Source organism: Vanellus vanellus (genome assembly GCF_965231255.1).
Source record: "Vanellus vanellus genome assembly, chromosome: 5".
NCBI lineage: Eukaryota > Metazoa > Chordata > Aves > Charadriiformes > Charadriidae > Vanellus > Vanellus vanellus.
In genome coordinates this window covers 31,230,096-31,252,421 of record NC_138910.1, presented here as the reverse complement: position 1 = coordinate 31,252,421, position 22,326 = coordinate 31,230,096, and the positions used below count along the sequence as shown (strand labels likewise).

Below are 22,326 nucleotides of genomic sequence, written 5' to 3'. Positions count from 1 at the left end.
TCCTTATACAGCAATATGCAACCATTGTGCCAGTCTGTTGTCTGGTATTAGTGAGAGCTATTAATGTAAGAGGTCACATATATTTTGTTTTCTACTTCTTACTGCAGTTCAAAACTAGGGCTGATTTTGTCACCACTGGGGTGGAGTGTCAGGGACCCGATGTGCCAGCTTTCACAGAGCAGCCCTAGCACAGAAGGACTCTCATACCAATAATCTCAGAATAACGAGAGGTCTGTGGATCCATGCCAGTTTTATAACAGCATAATTAAGATAAGAAAGTTTACAAAGTCCTTAGTCCAATTCTGGGTGAAAGCAGAGAGATAGCTAAATATGCCTATTTACGGAATGGCTTGTGTTACAGTTTCCTATACGCTCATTTGCCTTGGTGCTTTTGCTCTGCATTTACACTTGTAGCCCACCAGTAAAATAAGCCTTAAAAGCTTTATCTACATAGAAGTAACGATGCTCTAAAAATCAGCACCCCTTTAACATGCTCTACTGGACAGGCTGAGCGCCTTAACTTCATTCATTATGGGAGAAAAAAACAAGACTGATCCTATGGAGGGTCTACTTTAAATAGATCTTTTGTGTGCTGCTGAGCTTTGCAGCGTCTGACACCTCAAATTTACAATGTAAGTCAGTAGCGCAAACAAAGCACAAGATTTATTAACGCGGTGCATTCTCTGCTATCTTGGAGGAATGGAACTCCCCTGACAAAGACCCATTTCACTCCAGAAAGCCCCACAGAGACAAAATGTGTTTAAAGCTCAGTCCTGGCTGTAGCACCTGACACCCCAGTGGGGGGTTGTAGATGCAACCAAGTGAGGAGCAGTTCCCAAAGGCCTGATTCAGGCACAGGGGCTGAATTCTCCATATTACTGTGGACCTTCTGTACTGCTCCTCCGGAGCAACAGCTCTAGTCATATGGGATTTTTGAGGTATCACCGAACCAGGTTAGCAGCCCCTTTCCATAGCAGATGGGATCTAGCCAGAATATCTTTACTGGGTTCATAGACAATTAGGTGCAATGTGGACTGTGTTTAAGGTTCATACTGCCGTGCACTGGAAACATACTGGTGGTAGCTAAATGGACTAGCATCAGTACAAGAGGCAGTTTAGCTGCAGCAGCACCAAGCTCTGTGCAAGAACTAATTTACAGTCTGTGCTATTTCCAGTAGTTATGCTGAATCAGGCATCCCTTATGGCTCAGCAGACTCAGTATTGACATATGCTTAGGCCACAGCTGTGTAATACAGGGTATCTGGCTGTCGAGCTTTTAGAACCAGGTTAGACTGTTATGGTCACAAAAGGCAAAGTGCTAATCCAGTATAAATTTGCTTTGACAGCTTGAAACTCTTCAAATATCTTTTGCAAATTGTTTGAAAAACAAAAAGCAGCTTTTATCCAGGACCAAACTTCATTTGGCCTCCCACGGCCGGCACAAGCTCTGTATTGTGTGCTTCAGCTAATTCAGCAGAAATGAGATTGTATGGTATCCGAATGAAATTTGAAGCACTGTGTGGTCTGACAGTAAACTAATTTGGTTTTAATCAGCAGGGAAAAATGAGTCTGGAGCAGCTCTGAGGCTATTCTGTTATATCAGAAGCTGAACTAAAATCTGCGAGTCAGGGACCCCTGTTTTTGGTGAGCTTTGGGGCTTCAGTCTGTGCACAGTTTTGGTATAACAGCTGGCTCGGCTTCTTCAGTAGAGACAGGGATCTACAAGCAGAGCAATCCCAGCTCCACCACTCCCCTGCGTCCCTCCTCTGTACAGAGCTACGGCAACTATTGTCTCAAACCTACGGTAGCAAATGATGAAGCTGTGCATGCTCCTCCCCCATAAAGACTATCTTTAAGATTTTCTGATGAGAAGCTGCCTTTATGAATGTGTCATAGAATCACAGAATGGTTTTTGTTGGAAGGGACCTTCAAGATCATCTAGTTCTAACACCCCCTGCTGTGGGCAGGGACACTTCCCACTAGAGCAGGCTGCTCAACGCCCCATCTAACCTGGCCTTGAACACTTCCAGGGATGGGGCCACCACAGTTTCTCTGGGCAACCTGTTCCAGTGCCTCACCACCCTCGTAGTGTCAGTGGAGCTTGCTCTATCATGAGAAAACTAACACAAGGCTGAAAGGCTCAGAAGGCTGTAGCTTTTGTCTTAGCATCAGTGAGTGCTCTGTGGCCTATATGGAGGCGGAGACTATTCCATGTGCTGCCCCCTCTATCATCATACCCTAGATGTGTTGAGGTTTGGCAAAGGCATGTCAGCACCTAAGGACCAGTGCCATACAGTTGCACTGATGCTCTCCGATGGTTAGGCTGAAAAAAAAATGCTTCGCATCTACAGTGATTTCTTTTGGCAGATTTTTACACCGTGATGTTAAACTGGAAGCTGATAGAAACTCAGCTTTCCCCAGAAGTCTCCTAAGGGCCATGCTGAGGGCATGTGCCAGGAGGTAGATGGGAGAAGGATGGAAAGCTCAGCAACAGGCCAGGGGCTGTTGCATTCTGGCTCTGGGAGCTCCTGCCTCTTGGCATTTGCCTTGAAGAAATTATTTCTCCTCAGCTGAGAAGCTGACAGCTGGGAACTGTGAACTCCTATTTCTGACAGAGGCAAGATTCTACCTCTGAGAGATGGACGGGTTCCTGCCAAGCCTGGAGCACTGATGTTTGCTTCTCTAAGGAGCTGTTCCATCCTCCTTCAGACGCAGTAGCTGCTGCTTCTTACACAACTGCCAAGTTTGGACTATTTCTTCCCAGTTTTTTATTTTCATTGCCTTGCTGTGTGCAGTGTTTCCTTCTTCCAACAGCAGCAGCAAAGTTGATCTTCCTTTTGTGTTTCCCCAGCTTCTCTTCTCAAGTGTTTGAAACATGCCAACATTGTGCTGCTTCATGACATTATCCAGACCAAAAAGACTCTAACATTTGTCTTTGAGTACATGGTGAGTTGACCTTTTTCTAGCTTCCTGTAGAGCTAGTACTGGGAAGTACTGGGAAGTGGCTGCATAATTAATTTACTGCATTATGAGACATCTGCGAAGAAACAAGTTGTAATCCTTTTGTGCAATGATTGATTTTCCTTCGTGATCTCCTGCTTTCTAGCCATACAGCCTTACTCTTTTCTTTCTGTATATGCAACAGCTGTATGCAAAAATGATTCCACATCTTTTCTCCACTAGGGTGGCAGACAGTATTTACCTCCATTTCTGCCTTGACAATGCAATAAAAGTACTGTTCTTGAGGCACAGCAAGGATAAGAAAAAACTATATGAGCTCACATCCCAGCTGGGGTCAGATTTGGCACTGACCCCAGTGGCTCACCATGACCACGCTGTGGGTTGCTCTCATGGGGAGGGCAGGATGCCAATAAAAAGTTCTCAGCATGAGTCTTGCTACTTCTGTTGCTTTTGCTGATAGCTATCAACAAAATTATAAGGAAAACCCAGGTGCTATGTCTTCTTACTGCAGCTTTGTGATTAATTCTGGCACAAGTATGAATTCTGTTAACGTTCAGCTTCAGGTCATAAACTGCTAGGGTGAGATAACAGGTCAGCCAGGTCCCTGATTTGACCAAGTGCTTAAGCACATCCTTGTGTGCTGCATCAGATCAGATGTTTGCCAAGGGGAAAGAGATATCTTTGTAGTGGTTGCATATTTCTTCCATTTACAGAAAAGGCGTTGTTGGTAGGAGCATTTCATGCTCGTAGCTTTGCCTCAAGTTCTCCTCTTTTGTTTAGCACACAGATCTAGCACAGTACATGGACCAGCATCCTGGAGGACTTCATTCACACAACGTTATGGTGAGTTTCTTAGAAGCCTAGCATCCCTTAAAGCACGGCAAGTGTTATTTTCCACTAGGTATGGTTACTGTAAATTGCTTACTAATATTTACTTGTCCCATATGTGACAAACACTTTGGAGAAAAGCTGCCCTTGATAAAGTTGTAACAACCTCCCTCTGGGTCTGCAAAGCCTTTTTTCGGTTAGTCCCTCTTCCCATTTTCTGAGCCTGCAAAAGGACACGCAGCTTTTGTGAACAATGACATCTTGTGGCAAGCAAATCCATCTCTACACAAATTTGTATTCTCTTATCATCAGAATACATTATTCAGCTCTCTAATTAAAAACTCTCAAACCTCACTCTTTCCTCATCTGGAATTAGCTTCATATTTACTGCACTTAAATCCCTTTTGTTTCTATTACAGCTTCTTGGGATTGGTTGACTGCAACTGAGCACAGATGAAGATGTACCCTTATTTGATAGATTGCTGTCATAATAGTCTCCAACTCTCCTTTGTATGCATCTTCACATTTAATTAACTTTCAGGATTGTTGCTGCACACTGACTTAAGGTTTCAATGCAGATGTCCTCAGTGAATGTCTGTGTCCTTTTCCTGAGCAGCTTCAGTTAATTTATCTTACAGCTGTCAACAATAACTTTGTATCTTATCAAACTGCCTATTCATCTGACTTTGTCAGATCTCTCTGAAGTTCCTCACTGTCACTTCTTATCACAGCTAATCTAAATACTTCTGTCATCTTCAAATGTTGCCACCTTGTTCACATCTTCTTCCAGATAGTTGTTAAGCAATACCAATTCTAATGAAGTTTCTTGGGGGCCCAAATTTTAAACATCCTTAAAGCTCTGAAATGTCCAAGATGCACTGTTGTAGTTTTGGCATAGATCTCAAGGGCTCTGCTACCAGGCAGGCTTGTAAAGCACATGGAGTACATGGCTGTAACATGTACTCACAGGCATTTCTGTGAATAAATGCTAGCCAGCTGCTCTGCTTTCCTGTCCGAAATCCTCATTGTCAGCAGGAACTGAACTGCACAATGATTTACTGCTCCTTTAGGAGGTCATCTAGCTTGCTTCACTTTTGCTGGCAAATATTGTTTGTTTTTTCACTGAGTGACTCCTATCAAATATGATGCAAGTATGCAGAATATTACAGGGACACTTTTCTGGCACAAAAATGACCTATGGGTGTCACTGTTTTTCCTCCTCTTCAGATTAAGATTCTGGTGAAAACTATATTTTCTCTGGTGAAATCTAATTACTTTTGCTGTGTTTTGTTTCTATATACTGTCCAATTTCATACCTTGCTTCGGCCCAACTTATTTTACTCCAGGCCACGGTGTTGGATGTTAGATATTTCTTGCTTGCTTGCTTGCTTGCTTCATTCATCATATCTTATTTGCTATATCTGTTCAAATCAGGTCCTTGTGTTTTCTTCCAGCCTGAAGATAACAGTCCACATTGTCAAGTAAGTCAGTTCACCGGCCCATTTCATACTGGGAAGAAGTGGTGTGTACAGCAGCCACAGAACTCCCTCTGCTGGTGTCAGCTGGCTTAAATGGCCAAAACTTCCAGATTCTTAAACCTTCATTTTGCTTGGCTGTATGTCTTTGTCTTGAACACTGAAATCAGAATATCTGCTGTTCTGAAAGGCAGGTCTGTGTTTTGGCAAGTTGCACTTGCTCCTGCAATCAACAGTCCATTTCTAAAGAAAAGTTAAATTTCCAAAGTGTGTACCTAGGGACTGCACTATAACTGCCCTCATGACCAAATCTCCAACCTGAAAACCTCAGAAAGCTGAAGGGCAGTAGTACCCCACCGCAGTTTTCTCTTCCTCAGCCAGCTCTACTCATTTTGGGGATTTTTACTGGTTTCTTACTTGCTTTGTCTCTGCTTTGTTCCAGGAGTTCTCCTGAAGGTCAGAGTTAATGTGTCAATGCAAAGTAACACAAAATAATTTCAGGTTTTTTGTTGGCTTTTTTTAGCTCTTCATGTTCCAGCTTTTGCGTGGCCTGGCTTACATCCACCAACAACACATTCTTCACCGTGATCTGAAACCCCAGAACTTGCTCATCAGTTGCCTTGGTGAGCTCAAATTAGCTGACTTTGGTGAGTCACAGTTTGGATACTGCTAATATATCTGGTCAGACTGAAGCTTTAGCCTGCATATAGATCTGTATCTTCAGCCAATTAATGCATAAAAGCAAAACCTCTTACTGAACTTCAGGAAACTATTTCTGTGGTCAGTACAGCCTTTCTTGCCTTTATACTGATAGGTGCAGGGAGTAACCTCATTTAAGTCAAAGCAATTACTGTCACATAAAACTGGTTCAAGAGAATTGAGAATCAACCCCTCTCTCTTCAGAAAATAATGTAATGTGTTGATTCCACAGCAATGTGCTGAACCAAAAGGCTTTCTTGGCATTGCTTTGGGATGGCTGCTTCAGTCACAAACGGTAAAGCTCTACAAAACACAGCACATTGCTTGATCTCATCTGCCCATGGGGTATATTCCAGACATACTTTCTTTGTCAGTTGCTTGTAAAATGCATTGGGATTGCTTGTGTTTAAAGATCCAAGAGAAAATAATGTCTTGTTTCTAATTATTATCATCTATGCCTTGTACAGGTAGAAGGACTGTCCTGACACAGTAATCTTTTTCTTTTTTCCTTTTTTTTTTTTGGTAGGCCTTGCTCGTGCCAAGTCCATCCCCAGACAGACGTACTCCTCTGAAGTGGTGACACTCTGGTACCGTCCTCCTGATGCGTTGCTTGGAGCTACAGATTATTCTTCTGATTTAGATATCTGGTACTGACCATTTTCAAACCATCTGGGGTCACTTGGGAAAAATCATCTTTATCTGAATTAAATTAAGTCAACCAAGTTACAGCAGATACAGCTGTAAGTAGAGGAGTTAACACCTGTGAGCAGAGAATGTGTGAGCAGTGGGGAGTTTTGTACTGCTGGGTTCATAGAAGTTTTTGGGAATGATGCCACTACATCTCAGCTATGGATTTATATAAACCTCATCTGATAATATTTATGAGATATGTACATCTCATTTGGTAACATTTATGTTCTTGCAACAGAACACCTTTGCTTAATGCACTCAGTGGTAGCTCTCAATAGCAATGGCTTTGTGAAGAAACAATGGATCCAGTCAAAATTGCACCAAAAATTAGTTTGGCCTTGATAACAAAAGGTGGCACTAAAGGGTTTCTGAATGGATCTGGAGATAGAAAGGAGACTCATTTCTGTGATACTTTGTCCTTCTCAAAGAACGTCTCAGATGCACTCTGCATTTCATACAGGAGAAAGGCTATGTTCTGTTAAAGCCTTCTTACCTTATGAGCTCTATCCCAAAATCATAGCATGGCTGGGAATTACATGAAACAAGCTGCATGTTAGCAGAACTGAAGGGAGAGGGGTCTCTGAGAGCAGGCAGAAAGCAGGAAAGGATGAAGGCTTCACAGGGGCCCCACTGGTCCTTTTGGGCTGTCCAGAATGTGTAGCTGAGTCCTAGGGTTCATACGCCTTCTGGCTCACTTCTGCACCACCTGAGCCCACTTCCAGCAGTGCAGTCCTGACTTACTCACGCACAATATGCAGTTCATGAAGTTGCAGGAGACCACCCTTATTCTGGGCAATTTTACATGTGTAGATAGTATTGCTGCTTCACCCTTTCTTCAGACCAGTTAATTTTCTGCCTGTGCCTGTCACACCAGGACTTTTCTTAACTGCTCTGCAGAGTCAAAGGCTGGGAAAGGGTGGGAGCGTAGCAGGCTGAAGAATGTGCAAGGAGAGGGCTGGGTAAGTTTACAAACAGCAAAGCTCCAGGTCTTCTCAGGCTGTATCCCCCTCCAGAGATCTGCGGCTTATCAGAGACTCTGATGGCCTGAGTCTGGAGGGCAGTTCAGGGAAACAGGAGTTTTTAGTTTGTTCACTTCCCTAGATCTGCTGCTAATTTAATTGAATAAAGATTTCTCTGAGGAGGAAAACCTTGCTAAATTGTAATGGCTTCCAGCTGCTAAGCCAGTCTAAATAGTCCTGTCCTCTCCCCAACTACCTGTCACCTCTCCCCTCCAGACAGTCTCTCAGGAATGTCTGCTGAGTTTGAAGAAGATGCCTGCCTAGCAGATTGGAGGGTTTATATTAGGCAGATGCTGGTATAAGCCTGTGGATATTTTTTTTTCCTGAAAGTTGACCCCTGTCCAAAGCCCCAGCTACACACAGAAATCCTGGCATTTCTGTGCAAAACCAACATCCCCACTACATAACTCTGCTCTAGCATAATAAATAGCAACTTAGGAGTAGTATACAAAGATCCTATCCAGCACTCTGACCAGCTCTAACAGCACAGTACTCTCAGTCCCACTGAACTACATTCACACTATAGGCACCTTTGTTATAACACCTCCTTATAATAACAACATTCAAAGTGTTTGCCCTAAAGAAAGATGTCATGCTGAGAGAATAGAGAGTACTTCAGTGAGCTCTATTCAGTAACTTCCTCTAACAAGAGTCATTTATTATCTTGATGTACACTGCATTTAAGTTCAATTTTTGTCTATTAGGAAATAATGTGAATTCACACAGATGTTACTTGTCTATTGGGAAGAAAGGAAAAAAAAAAACCCTATGTCTTTTCGATGCTGCGATTTACATGAAGGCAGGTCAGAATGCCCTTGGTAATGGCATGAGACAGTGGGTGTTAAAGCCTTGGTTTAAAGAAACCAATTATAACAAAATAAAACATTATGGCAATTCATGCATAGTGTGCTTGAGCAGCAATACTGTCAGTGGGAGGCACATGGGAAGTGAATGAGGTCTTGAATAGATGAAGAAAGAGATATAGAAGGAGACTCGCTCTTGGACTAACTAGAAAAGCTGCTTTAATCTCTCTGTATCTTTTTTCTGTCTCTTTCTCCCTCACTATCTCTTCAGGACTTTAGAGGATTCAATTAAGGGATTTCAGGGAGACTAACATTTCAGGGAGATTACACTGCATATCAGAAAGACTTTTTTTTTTTAACACCAAGTGCTTTATGCTCGTGCCGCACGAGTACTGCTAACATCATGAGTGCCTTAAGTCATGTCTTCTTTTCAGTCAGGCTTTCCTTGTATAATCTTCCATTAAAACAAACAAAAAAAAAGTCATAGGAATCTTCCCAGATAGATTTAGGAGTTCCCATGCAGTCATTTAATGTGGACCTGTCAGGCCCACTACAGCCTTCTCCCCAGCCTGGTTTGCATTGCCCCACTATGCCAAACTGGGAGATATAAGCTAAGGACTCCATTGTACAGACCACACTTGGTAAGGAACGAGAGAAAGGATATATTTCTGGTTAAATAGAAAATTTCAATCTCCCAATGCCAGAAGAACTGTGGAGAGAGAACTCTGGGAAGCCGCAGAGTTATCTTAGATCTTAATCCCGATGAAGTCGTCTCTCCACTGTGTGATGCAGCACTGCAGGCTGAGGAGCAAGTGCAGTGTTCCAACCTGCCCCAGGGATTGCAGGCAGAGGCAACCATGCTGTCTGAACCAGCTCTGTTTATGCTCACTGGAACTAAATATCTCTATAACCAGTCACACCTCTCCTATTACTTTAGCAGTCACTGCCTAGCTTCACGTGCTTATCTGGCACATGCTGAAACATCATGGCTAGGCCTTGTCCTGAAATACCCCTCCCTCTGCCCTGGCTCTTCCCAAGGCAGCTGTATGGGACTGAGACCCTTTGAGAAACTTGTAGACTTGAAGGGGTAAGAGGACCTCGGAAATGAGTATCGAGGGGTAAGAAGGAAAAGGGGAGAAACAAAACAACACCAGGTCTAAATCTTTAAAAATATTTAAAAGTAAATGTTTTTGAATCATCCTCATTAGCAGAAGGATCCTCATAATGCCATCAGGGCAGTAACTGTAAATCCCGTAACTCAGAAGGAACGTTGAAGCCTCTACTGAAAGGCTAATATAATGACCAGCACTAGTTTCCAAAGTCCTACTTTAACAGGTAGACAAAAATACCTGGGAAAGGAGGGGGATGCCCTAGCCACTTCTAGCCCTTTTTTGTCAAAAAAAGCATATTTCATCTGGAAACATACAGAGATATAAACAGTGATAATTGCGACTGATGAATCAATACAGTATCAAGCAGGCATTAAAGGCAGCTGGTCAGCTGACTCTTGCTACAGGAAACAAAAAGCCCTTTCTTTCCAGCAGTTGTGGTTGCTCTGATAGTTTTGTCTGTATGAGAGACACTGAGGTTTAAAGGCTTCCAGAGATAATGGGAATAAACCAGGAATGCAAAAAGAGTGCTCTTCCAGAAGGTGTGTTTGTAACAACAACCCACAAGTTGTTCCGCTCCTCAAATGGACAGCTTGTCCATTAGTGAAAAGACTGTTTCATTAGATTTGAATTTTTGAACTCTTTGCTCATGAGTAATTCTTAGAAAATGCTAGCTAAATCTAGGAAAAGAACAGCTTTCTCGTTCTTACTTCCATTTATTGCTCTGTCTGGATTTCAAGCCTTCTCAGCAATAACAGAAACCATAGTAGATCTGGTATTCTGTCTGCCGTGAACTCTGTTGCCTTAGACCTTTGCAGCAGAGCAGTTAAGTCACAAGGACCACATTTAAAGGGCACTTTCACTGTTACTAGCCCCTTTTCCTTAGTAACTGCTGCATACCTCCAGTCCCCAATTCTTCAGTGTCTTAAATTCAACTTAGGAAACAGCACAGCCAGCACTGTTCATTAGAAAGAACCTCTGCAGAAGGTCTAGTTGCGTCTGTCTCGTTGGGGGCTGTAGTGAGTTCATACAAAGTTTCTACTTTTACTAGTCTAATGGCTATTTCTAGCTAGGGTATCAGAACCCAAACTGTGGGTGAACATCAGGATCATTTGCTCCAAAACCACATAGAGCAGATTCTCTTCTCCCTACAAATCAAGAGCACCCAAATAATTTTGATCATATACAGTTAAACTTGTGCAATGGAATCAGTGGATTACAGCAGCCCCTGCGGTTGCAAAATAGGGTGAGCCATTTGGGCATGTACATCAGCTGTGAAAACAGAGGGTTGGTATGACACTGGTCTCAGTAGAATCAATCTGTGGGCTCCAGAATAATATCTAGGGATGTGGTAGTGCTACAAAACACAAAAAAATCTAAGTTGCAAAAGCTGTGGTTTAAGTTTCATGACGCCTGGACCCTGTAAGAGCATGCTAAACCAGTAAGGAGCTAAGCTCACAAGACCAAGGTTAGGGTACAGGAAGCTAAGGGAAAGTGCAGCATGGGTGTTTGTGCAAACAGCATTAGATATGGATCTGTAAACAGGCTTGGCATCACCCCATGCACAAGGATGACCAAAGTGAATACTGCAGATGAGTTGCATGTCAGGCTTTCAACTGACCACAGGCAGGTGGGAAAAGCATTTACAGTATTGCAAAAACAAGGTGCAAGGGGTAACACAGCAATACAGATGACCAGAAAAGATTACTAGTTGTAGCTCAGCAAGTGAAAATAACACTTTTAGAGTCTGTTAGACAAAGCTTAGTTTTCAACATTTGAGCTTAAAGGACTCAAATTTGCTATAACCAAAGAAGATTGAGACTGAAACGTGAAAATTTGGGATGGGGCATACTGAAAAGACAGGAAACCTGGAAAAATTTTGGAGGAAAAAGATTAAAAATTAAATGAGCAGAGTTTTACACCATACAATAAGAGATGGAAATACTTTCAAATAGGTAAATCTACTGCCAGCAGGTCTAATCCAGCTTAGTAGAATTAAACATTTTTTACAAAGTTTGGTGCATTTTTTTAAGCTGGCTGGTTTGCTTTAGCACAAGTACAGAGCAGCGGATGGCATAAAAATAGGAATACTTTAACTTGCTGTTCCCACTGTGTTCTTTATGCTATGAAATCTTGCCTTCAGTTTTCCAGTGAAGAGCTAATTGCTTCTGAAGGAAAAATCGCTCCAGTGGTTAGTGCTTCTGTGTTCTGTCTGCATCTAATGTATCATTCAAGTACTGCGTAGTAGTTCCCCGTTTATCTTTCTTACTGTCATCACTCCAATTTTGCACCTTTTTCTCATAGAAAACAATCTAGTATTCCATAGGCTTCTGCCACAACCATCTTTTTTAGATGGGTTTGTAACAGGATAAATTGAAAGAGACCTGAAACAAATTGGTGCTGGAAAAAAAGATGGTGCTTAGTGGGTTTCTTTTCCAAGGATATGACCTGTCTTGTCTTGTTGGTGAAGGGTGGGTGGTTTTTTTTTTAGTGGATGGTGCTGATGAGAAAAAAGAGATGGGAACAGACTTGTATGGAACTTCGACTGCTTTATTTTTTTCTAAAATCCTGGATGTGAATATCACGAATCTCTAGTCTGCTCCCACCCTATTTAATTTGCCAGCTTTTTAATTCAAGTGTTTCAATCTATAGAACTTGGATAAGGTTAATGATACTACATACAACTTGCAACAAGGGCCACTTGCAAGTGCTTAGAACAGTGCTGCAAGACCAGGGATGTATAAGATGGCCCTTCCCAAAGAAAACCTTCCTGACTTCCCACAATCGGTAGGATTTTTTATAATGCTACCTCCTGCCTACCACCATACCACCATACTGTAAAGGTATATCAGCCTTCACTGAAGCCTGTATTTATTTACATATATATAGACACCCTACATCTTGCACACGCACTCTCACTGGATAACATGAGGTGGGTATACAATACCTACACATCAGACCGGTACTTTTCAGACTTGAGCTGCAAAATATATAGGGTTTACTGCTTATGTCAGGATTTCTGCATTTACAAATCAGGATTTCTAAATTTCCATTCCAACAATTATCTCTCTTCCTTTCTCCCCCATCCCAACAATCGTATTATATATGTCATGTACATGAATGAGTTAATACCTTGGGTTTGTTGCAGGAGTGCAGGCTGTATATTTGTTGAAATGATCCAGGGCCAGCCAATATTTGCAGGAGCTTCTGGTACTCGTGAACAGCTGGCGAAGATCTGGGCGGTGAGTAAAATATACCATGAAATGGAAGAGAAAAAGAATCAGTTGCTCTAACCCCCTACTTAATTTTGAAGTCCTAAGCATAGGTCCTGTGAATAGCAGAAATAATTTGGTCCAATCTGCAGAGTTCATAGGAGACTTTGCAACCCACTTTATATTTGGCAACTTTCTTACAGATACAGGAGTAAATCAAATGACTTTCCTTTGATGTTTGTCATCTCATCAAAAATTTAAAGCCAATTAAAGTGACATCAAATTGAAGAAGGCATAAAAGGTGTGCAGGTACTGCAAATTCTATTCCTTCTTGTTAAATCCTTTACTTACTGTAGGATACAGCACACCATATTCTCACAAAGGAGCTCTAATACTGCTCTTAAACTGCCTTGAAAATGGCAAGACCCTGAGGTTTTTCAGAGATTCTTCTTCATTTTAACTTGGAACAGTTTGTGTCATCCAGTTTATGGTGCAGCCCTAGAGACTGCTTTGGCATAATGGAAAGCGTGAGATTACTTTATAAAGCCAGCAGCGAGTGAGAGCAGACATATTCAGGAGCCCCTTAAGCTGTTTTTTCTGCTGGGGAAAACTGAAACAGAGCCACATCTTTAGTGCGGTTTGGTAGAATTGAGGCAGTTACCAGCACTAGTGGATTCTGTATGTTCCTTACTGCCTGTTGCTGACCCTGTTACTGACTCTTTAGGAAAGTCAACCTATAGATTCCTGTTGGGTTTTGCTGTATGTATCTGCCCTTTCACATCTCCACCCAGGGATTTACTCTTCTGCACAGAGTGTTTCCCAAACGTGGATTTTCAAAGGAGAAAGGACAGAAAACTGAAATTTGGAAAGCGGTGAGAAAGGACTTTATAGCCTCAAGTCTGTGTAAATCAGATTTTTCCTTCTTAATCCCTTCATCCAGAAACCCTCCTGCCTGGTAAGGTTTTCCTCTCTGCTTTTAGCTAGAATGTGATAAAAAGACAGACAAGTGGGTCCAGTTCTTAGACTTGAGTTCAGTCCACTTAAATAAATGCTGAATTTCTCTTTCATAGAGAGTGAAAAAAAAAAAAAAGAATTATTGTGGAAAAAAAAAAATCCCTACTTGGCCAATTAACAGGGTTCAAAGCTAGGGCAGGGCCCACTTTCCCAGAGTGTGAATGAAGGGTATCCTTCCACTTACAGCTCTGAAATATCTGGATACGTTTCCTGTGGTTTTGCAGTTGGAGGGTTATGGCCCTATCTTCATTTCTCTGGTATTATAACTAATACTGTGATTAAAAGGATTTGTGCTATAGAGGGCAAAAAAACCTTATTTAAAAATCATGAGGAAGCTTTAAGAGCCATGAAATAATTAGTGCCTTTCACAGAAGGTTTTATGTTATTATACAGCCTGGAATGAGGCTCTGTGTTAGGCCAAGATTTCAAAGCTCCTTAGAGGCTTTCGATGCCTAACTTGAGGTATTTTGCCAAGCGTGAGGTTCAGAACGGGGATTCCTACTGTCTTCTAATAGTCAGTTCCTTTCATGTACTAATAATAGAGGCACCCTGCACTGGTTTAGAGACTGTCTGCATTTGTGTGCACGGGTCTATATCACTCAGCATGCTTATCTCCACATAGAACTGTTGGTTCAAACACCGCGTAGACAGATAGCCAGAAAATCCCCATTCTGTGAAATGTGTTTGTCCTGTTGAATCATCAGTTCTGACTGACTGTCATTTCACCAACATTTCTTCTAGAGGCAAGTGTCACTTTAAGCAGTCTCCATCCCCTATCCCTGTCCCTGGCTGCTCATTCCTGCTCCTGTGTTACCCCTCACATGTGGGGCTATGTGAACTGGGGAACCTATAACTTGGTTTTCTCCCTGAGTTACTCGAAATAAGAACAGTTTATTTACCCAATTCATCCTCTGGCTGCACAAACAGTAGCACTAATGACCAGTAGTACTCTTGAAGGGATGACACAGGAGCAGGACCAAATGGAAAAGGGGCGAAGAGGAAGGAGCTACTTAGGCTGGCAGTGCTGGTTATGGAAGTACGGCCTAAGTGAATGTGAACCACAGTGCCTCCAGTTTTCTCATGGCATGGAGAGTAAGCAAACCTGACAAACTTAAGATCCATCCTTCAAATTTCAAGAGATCAGGCATAGGTTTTGTATTCAAAAGCTCTATCTTATTGATTAACATTGTGCTGAGAAGGACTTCACGTGGGCTGGATTAGGCTGCAGCATGCCACCAGCATGCTTCTGTGGCTGAGCCGAACACGTGACAAGTGCCAAATGAATGACTACAAGGCTTTTCTCTACATAAAACATAACTTCCCAAGAAAACTAAGCAAAATCAGCTAGGTTGATTCCTTCAGCTGGTTCATCACAGGAGAAGCAGGCAGTTAGAGAGCAGAGAGAGCTGCTAATAAATATACTCCCCAGAGTATATTTATTTAATTGAAATTAATTATAACTCATTGTTTCATTTGGCAAGGAAGCTCATTAATGGTCGGGGGGGGGGGGGGGAATTCACCTGCCCCATTACCTTGGAAATTCAAAAATAGATCCAAATTCATGGTTTGGAATAGTATCTTTTGTAAAGAAAAGACTCAGAAAAGATAAATACAAATCCATATTCATATGGTATTCAGTGATCGGTGCTCTGAATGCTTTCACACCTCAACTTAGCAAAATTTAAGCATTTGCTAAAAACCTTATGTACGAGCATGCACAAATAACTATTTTCTTAAACTCTTCACCAAGGAAAGGCCAAGTGCTGAGCTGACCCTGGAGAGTATGATTTTACTACGTACCAAACTTCCCCAGCTCCCTCTGATGCCTTTAGGATTGATGCCTGATGGCTCCTATGAAACCTTAAACAATGAGAGCCCAGACGAACGCAGACATGGCACTTCAGAACACACACCTGGATTTTCAGTGCAGAATATTTTAGAAGCTTTGCTGTGGCTTCCTGGAAAGCTAAGAGGATAGCAAAAGAGAGCAAATTCTGGATTCAGATTCCAACTCTCTCTTTCCTGTGCACACAGATTTTGCTTTGGGCAGACCTGCCTTACTTACATCATACACACACCAGTAAAGAATGCATCCTCATCCAGAGCAGTCAAATTACCCTGAGCGCAAGCCCCCTTCCACCATCCTCACATGGCTGAATGCCGCAAGACATCTCTTTGGGGAGTTTTCAAGCTTCCAAGACTGATTTGGGACAGCTTTCAAGACTGATTTTACAGGTGAGCAGAGACAAGGGTCTTACCCCTTGGTCTTTGCTGCGGCAGGCTGAATAAATAAGCAGTTTGGAAACATGGGCCACAGCAAGCCACCCTAGCTTTCTTCCCCCCACAGACCACCAGACTAATATGTGCCAGCCATGAGATGCAGTCCCTGTTTGTGGCTGTCTTCTCCAGGTAGCTGTTATTGTCCTCACAGCTGTTTCCCAACTGTGCGTGAGAAAAGGAATCAGCTACCAGATGCATAACAACTGCAACAACCAGGCTTTGTATTGCTTCCTTCTTTAATGTATTTATTTACTGATGCCTGTTCTCTTGCAATCTTATCACAAGTTTCTGAGGCTGAGTTCCCCATATCATAGATCTCAGTTTTCATTTTAAGGAAAATGAATTGTCTATCATATGCAAAGTGTGACTAATGTGAGACAAATCTAATGTCGGAGAAGAGAAAGTGAATAAAAAACCCTGACATTTTTCATGTTAAAATTTCACCGTTTTTTAGGGAAATCTGATAATTTTGGGGGTTGTCTAGATGATAAGCTTTGACTGTTTGGAGTTAGCAGTACTGATTTATAATACCATATCACATGCTGTGAAATCTTCTTAAATATGTGGCTTTACCTCTTTAGCACAACTCATCCATATCAATAGGCACGAGGCACTTTGCATGTGGCAAGTAATAATAATAACACTAAACATCCGCAACTGCAGCCTGCACAGAAATCTGGATATATTTGATCTCACACATTTCAGCAACTAAAATGAGGTTGGAGGAGGCTTTCCTGACCCAAACTTTGCTCAGTGAGGATCTACTTCTGAAGCCCACAATTCACAATGAAGTCCAAAGACACCGCTGGAGCTCTGGACCCTTCACATTGAGACGCTGGACTGCTTTCTAGCACCTGTCAGTAGACCTGTCTGCCAGTTTTTCTTTTGCATCTCAGAATGGTAGGGGTTTCTATCACAGGTCACAGCCTTTGCTGCCACTGAGCGTATCGGCTACTGCCAGCACAAGTGGGCAGAGTAAGTCCCCAGTGCAGCTCCGCCACAGGAGGACACCATCAGCGGTAAAAAGGGGCTGAACAATGTGACCCCTGGGCTGGCAAACACAGGCAGGAGTGGCACCTGGCAGCGAAGTTGTAGACACCTTCACTGATGTTCCCAGCAGCAACAACATTCAATCTCAGCAGGACCCTTTCTGCTATAAAATCAAGTGCTACAATGGCAGTGTCCTTTATGTGCAGTGGTAGATCGAGCACCAGTCAGGGCAGTGTGAATCTGCGCCGGTTTACAGTAAAGGCCACAGTCTCTCTCCATTGAGACCAATTTCTCCAGCTACACACCAAGGCTGGGTATTGGCAGACAGAGGTTATTGCTCTTCTCACTCTCCTTCTTTGCACAGGTATTGGGAGTCCCAACTGAGGAGACCTGGCCAGGACTTTCTAAGCTCCCCAGCTATAACCCAGGTAGTATTTAACTCACAAGAATGCCATCTTTTTCTCTGAGCCAGCAGTCACTTAATTTTGGGGTCAGTAATTCTCAGTAGGAAATATCCTGTGTTTCAGTGTAACTAAATCCCTTGGGCTAGTTAACAATAGTGTCGTTGTAGGACTTACAACACTGGGATTGGCCTAGCATACAAGCAAAGCTACATGCGTGGCAAAGTTGCCTCACTGAGTGTTGGGGATATGTTAAGCTGATGGAGGATTTCATTGCTGCAAGTGCTGACAATGTAGTTAGTCTCCACTCCTCAGTGCAAAGGAGTGATGTCTCCTGGTTTAGACTGGAAAAGCTGACAGGTACCTGGAGACACAGTTTATCTGAACTCTCCTTATTTTTATGGAGATTGGTTTGGGGGCCTTTAAACCTCAGTTTTAAAGGTCACTGTCCCTGATTTTAATGTGGGCAAGGTGAGAAATCTGTGTGATTTATAAAGCTGGCTTCTTTTATTTCCACATGGGCTGGTAGAGAAGTCTGTGTCCTGGACTTCAAAGGGCCAGTTGTCTCTTATTTTGATGTGGGCAGGTTGAGAAGTATGCTTTGAAAAGCTAGCTCAGTCACTCTCCCTCCCCCCCCCCCCCCCCCTTCTCTCTCTCTCTCTCTTTTTGTTTAATGTTTTCTCTTGGGAAAATATATTCAAGTGTCAGTGAGGGGGAAATGATGAGCACTGATTCTCAGCCTCTCAGCAGGATCATTCTCTAAGAGAAATATAAAAGTGAAATATTAAAAACCCTAGAATGTGAAATCCACCCATCTACAATCTAGCCATTCTCTCTCACTTGTACCCTAAGAGAGTGGTGGGGGGAGCCTGTCTATCCAGAAGGGGGAAAAAGAGCAGGGGGGAGAGGAGGAGGGAGAAGACGTGCTTTGAGCAAGAGGTTTACAGGTTTAGTAGAGCATAGTAACATCTTTTCAAAGAAGTGGGTGTTGCTCTGTGACCCAGTCCAAGATGCCCCTCCTTTGATTCTGGTGCATGAACACTAAACAGCCTCCATTTTCACATGGTAGCCACGATTGGCTGAACAATAACCTGGTCTCACAGCCGAAAGGACTGGAATCTTTCACACAATTAGCTGAGACACATTAATCAAACCAGCGTGAAATGGGAATGTGTCGCTGTCCACAGCAAGTTTAATTTGGATAGGGAGCAAGCACAGAGCAGACAGCCGGAGGAAGCACTTTCTTCTCTAAGTTGTTGAAGGCTTGGCTGGGTAGTCTATAAGTTGGGAAGGGTAGTCTGGGAGGAAAGAAATGCTCATGTGTGGGACAAACTGATCACAAAGAAATTTTTTTATGCCAGTCATCTGCTCATACAAGGCCAAAAACTCTCAGTGATGATGATTAGGTATCCCGATGCTATACAGAGGGACAATCTAAAAGTGCAAGCATTAAGGCTACGCTAGCAAAGAAACTAGTACCAACAACTGAGAACGTGTGAGTGCCCAGAACTGCCCTGCGCGATGACTCTGGCTTAGCTCTGTTTTGTCTGAGTAGCAGTGCTGTTCTCTGCTGCTGTGGAGGGTGCCAGTGGCAGGGCTGGGAGGGAGAGGACAGGCACCTGGGCAGCATGGAAATAGCCCAAGTAAAGACAAGTCCAGTCATTGTAAGCAGTTTTCAAGTCTGAGTTGCTTGCAGGCTTGCTAGAAAGTTTCCCTAATGGACTGCAGCAGGGCAGAACTGACCTGTGCTGTGCTGTCATCCTGTGATGCTGGTGCCTTTTGTGGCTGGAGCAGACGGAAATGCAGGAGGACACCTTCCTGTGGAAGCATCACACCATGCTAGCAAAGACATGGGAGAGGGGTGCTGAGCCAGTGTTTGAGTCAATAGCTGTAGAGGCAGCATCCCTTTCGCCTCCTCAGAGCCTGCCTAAGGAACTCCAAGCTGCTCCAGCCACCTATTGGAACCAAGCACTTAGCTCACACCTGGATTACACAAACCAGTCTGGATAGAAGAAGGTTAGTCATGTAAGGTTGGACTATTTGCCCTAGTCATGAACTAAATCAAGTCAGTTTTTGATGGAGCTGCTGGTAAGAAGGCAAATTAGTCTCTTTGTTTAAAGCTATTTGCCATTCACATGCTTCTGTGCACTTCCCCTCTCTTCCCTGAAGCAGAAGTGCCATTTCCCCCCCCAGGACATGCTCAGCCCGAGTGGAAGCTGTGGAGTCTGCCTGAGAAAACCTTCTCTCTTGAGGTTATTTCCAGCCCAGTTGTGCGAATCTGAGTGCCTGGGATGGTTCAGATAAGCAAACAAACTTTGGAGCACTTCCCCAAATCTGATGGCTTGAATGCTTTTAGCTAGTCCTATTGATGTTCGAAGTGAGCGCAGGCAGCAAACAAACAAACAGGTTCCTGCCCGAGGCAAGGAACGAACACGGGCAAAACAAAGCACTGAGGTGTGATCCTATTCTCATTGAAGTTGATGGCAAAACTCCCACTGGATTCAGCAGTGTAGGCTCTGCCTGACTGAGGTTGTTACTGGAAGGGTTCCTGGGCCAGGTGGGTTAGTAGGAATCTTTGAAATGAAAGCTGGAAACCTTTAGATGTTTTCCTGTCACTACTGTGGGCTTGAGCACATCCTGCTGCAGAGTCTGAAGAGGAGATACAGCATGGGCTGTAGGGTCTGTGAGCCACACACACACAGGGCAGCAACCCTGGCACCTCTATGGCTAACTGGCAAGGGGTGAAATGGGCAAAGGAGTATTTGTCCACCCTATGCCCCTGTGCCTTCTTCAACAACAAAGTTCACAAATGGGCGTTATGCCCATTGCCTACAGTTTGCCAAAATCTCAACCTGTGCCTGACCCCAGGTGAACAGGAAGGGTGGGTGAGCAACTCTTCCCTGGCCGGCCCTGCAGCTTGCGTTCTCCCTGTCTCCCTGCAGGAGAGACAGTTGGGGTAGGCAATTACATGCAGCCATGGGGCCTGATAGCACAGTTTTACCTCAGCCCTGGCTTGAGAACCGGTTCCTGCAGAACACAAAGGGTTGGAAGAGCTCCTGCCCCACGTCTCAGCGCACTCTCTGGCCCTCTCCCTGGCTCCCCAGGCTTAGGAGCCCTGCCCATAGCGACAAGGCTTTGCCCTGTGTTTGTTCATTTGTTCTGTTCCCCTCATTTTGCTTCCCCTGAAAGAGGCAGTTGTAGCTCTGTTAACACTATTTTTGAAAGCTCTCATGCTGTGTGAGCTCAAATCCTTGCATTAATCTACTGCTGTGTTCATTTCACTGCGCTGAAAAGCAGGGAGTTTAAATCCCCTCTAAACACCATTGGTGACACCAGAAGGCCAGTGTTTTGATCCAGCCCCATTAATGGTTACAAGTTTGAATCTAGACAGCAGGGGTCAAGGGCAGGAAAGGATTAGGAATCACAGCCCATGACATTAAGCTCGTGCTTTTGCCAAACTGGGAACACTGGAGCGCCCAATGCACCGAGTTGGTTTTTGTTTCCTTTTTCTGACATTTGGGTTCCAAAGAGTGGGGAATAGTGCTTATTTGTTTATAACATGATGAACTTGCTATGAGTGAGCTTTACTCCTTGATTTATCGCGCAGGCTGACTAATGAATTCTCCAATGGCAGGTAGTATCATCTCACTTAGCAGACACAGGTTTTACACTGGGCTTTTTCAGATGCAGCAATCACTTTTAAATTAAGCCTAGCTTTTCACATATCTGCAGGCTTTGCTACGCTGAGTGAGATTTAGAAGCTTTCCAGAGTCATCTTCTGCTCCAGAGTACAATTTTTAATCCCTGTTGCGCTTCCAAAATGTCACCAGCAGGTGGAGGCAACAAGCAGCAGGCTCGGAACCGCAAACTTCAAATGACATTTTTGAGAATGCAGATGTCTGAGTGCTTTTTTTTTTTTAATCTCACTTTTTATGCTGATGCTTCATTTAAAAAATGGGATGGTTTGAAACTGAATTCTAAACCGATGAAATTTTTATTGTCATAATAAACTGCATGTGGCTTTGATCCCAAAGGGAAGAGCAGCACTTAACTAATGCGCAGTATACACTGGCCAGGCTGCAGGGAAACTTCCTATCTATCTGGCACTGGGCACAGACTGCAGTTTCCAGTCTGCCACACAGACAGAGCTCTGCTTCTGTCCTGCAGCCACAGAGATTTCACTAATGAAAGAAATTTTCTCTGCGAGCCTGCAACCCCAGTGCCTTCATCCAGCAGCGCTTGGCATCCTCTTTCTCTCCCTTCTTCAATTAGGAAAGTTTAACTTTTGTCCTCTGGCTTGCTTGCCTCATTATCAGTTCATTAGCCACTTCCACCTGGGTTTTCATATAGGAAGGTATTTCCTCATTAGCACACACTGCCTTGCATACTGATAGAAAATAACAAACCCAAGTGCTTCCTTGCAGATCTACTGGTATTGTTAAAAAAGCCAATCAGCCCTACACAATCCCATCATTTTATGTCTATATCATCATTGTAAGATGATTAAATCAGTAGTTTATCCACTTTTTGGAATGATATCCAAATATTCTTTATCTCTTGCCTTTAAGGAGTAGCTGTTTATGTTGTTTTACAATTTTAGATTGGTTTTAATTTTTACAGTAGGAAAATATTTACTGCTCTGTTCTTACTCTGCTCAACACAATGGGGCCTCAACATTCTCTAAGGGTTTGTCTATATGGGGTCAATCAGGAGACTAATCTGAACTGATTTAAAGTGGATTAGTTGACTGCATTAAATCTTTGAGCAGAGACACACTGTTTTCTTACCCATACCTTCCATTTATAATCAAAGCTCTGTATACTCAAAATGGCAAGTTTGGCAGTC

At 43.2% G+C, this 22,326-nt stretch overlaps 1 protein-coding gene across 1 annotated transcript in view; it reads left to right on the top strand.

The window, feature by feature from the left end:
- CDK15 (cyclin dependent kinase 15) overlaps positions 1 to 22,326 on the top strand; it is a gene marked incomplete at both ends in the record, with an annotated part of 35,775 nt that overhangs the window by 2,924 nt on the left and 10,525 nt on the right. The window contains 6 exon segments of the mRNA XM_082484637.1: positions 2,852 to 2,946; positions 3,742 to 3,804; positions 5,788 to 5,911; positions 6,490 to 6,610; positions 12,733 to 12,826; positions 17,445 to 17,508. Of these exon segments, the coding sequence (XP_082340763.1) occupies positions 2,852 to 2,946; positions 3,742 to 3,804; positions 5,788 to 5,911; positions 6,490 to 6,610; positions 12,733 to 12,826; positions 17,445 to 17,508 (561 nt within the window).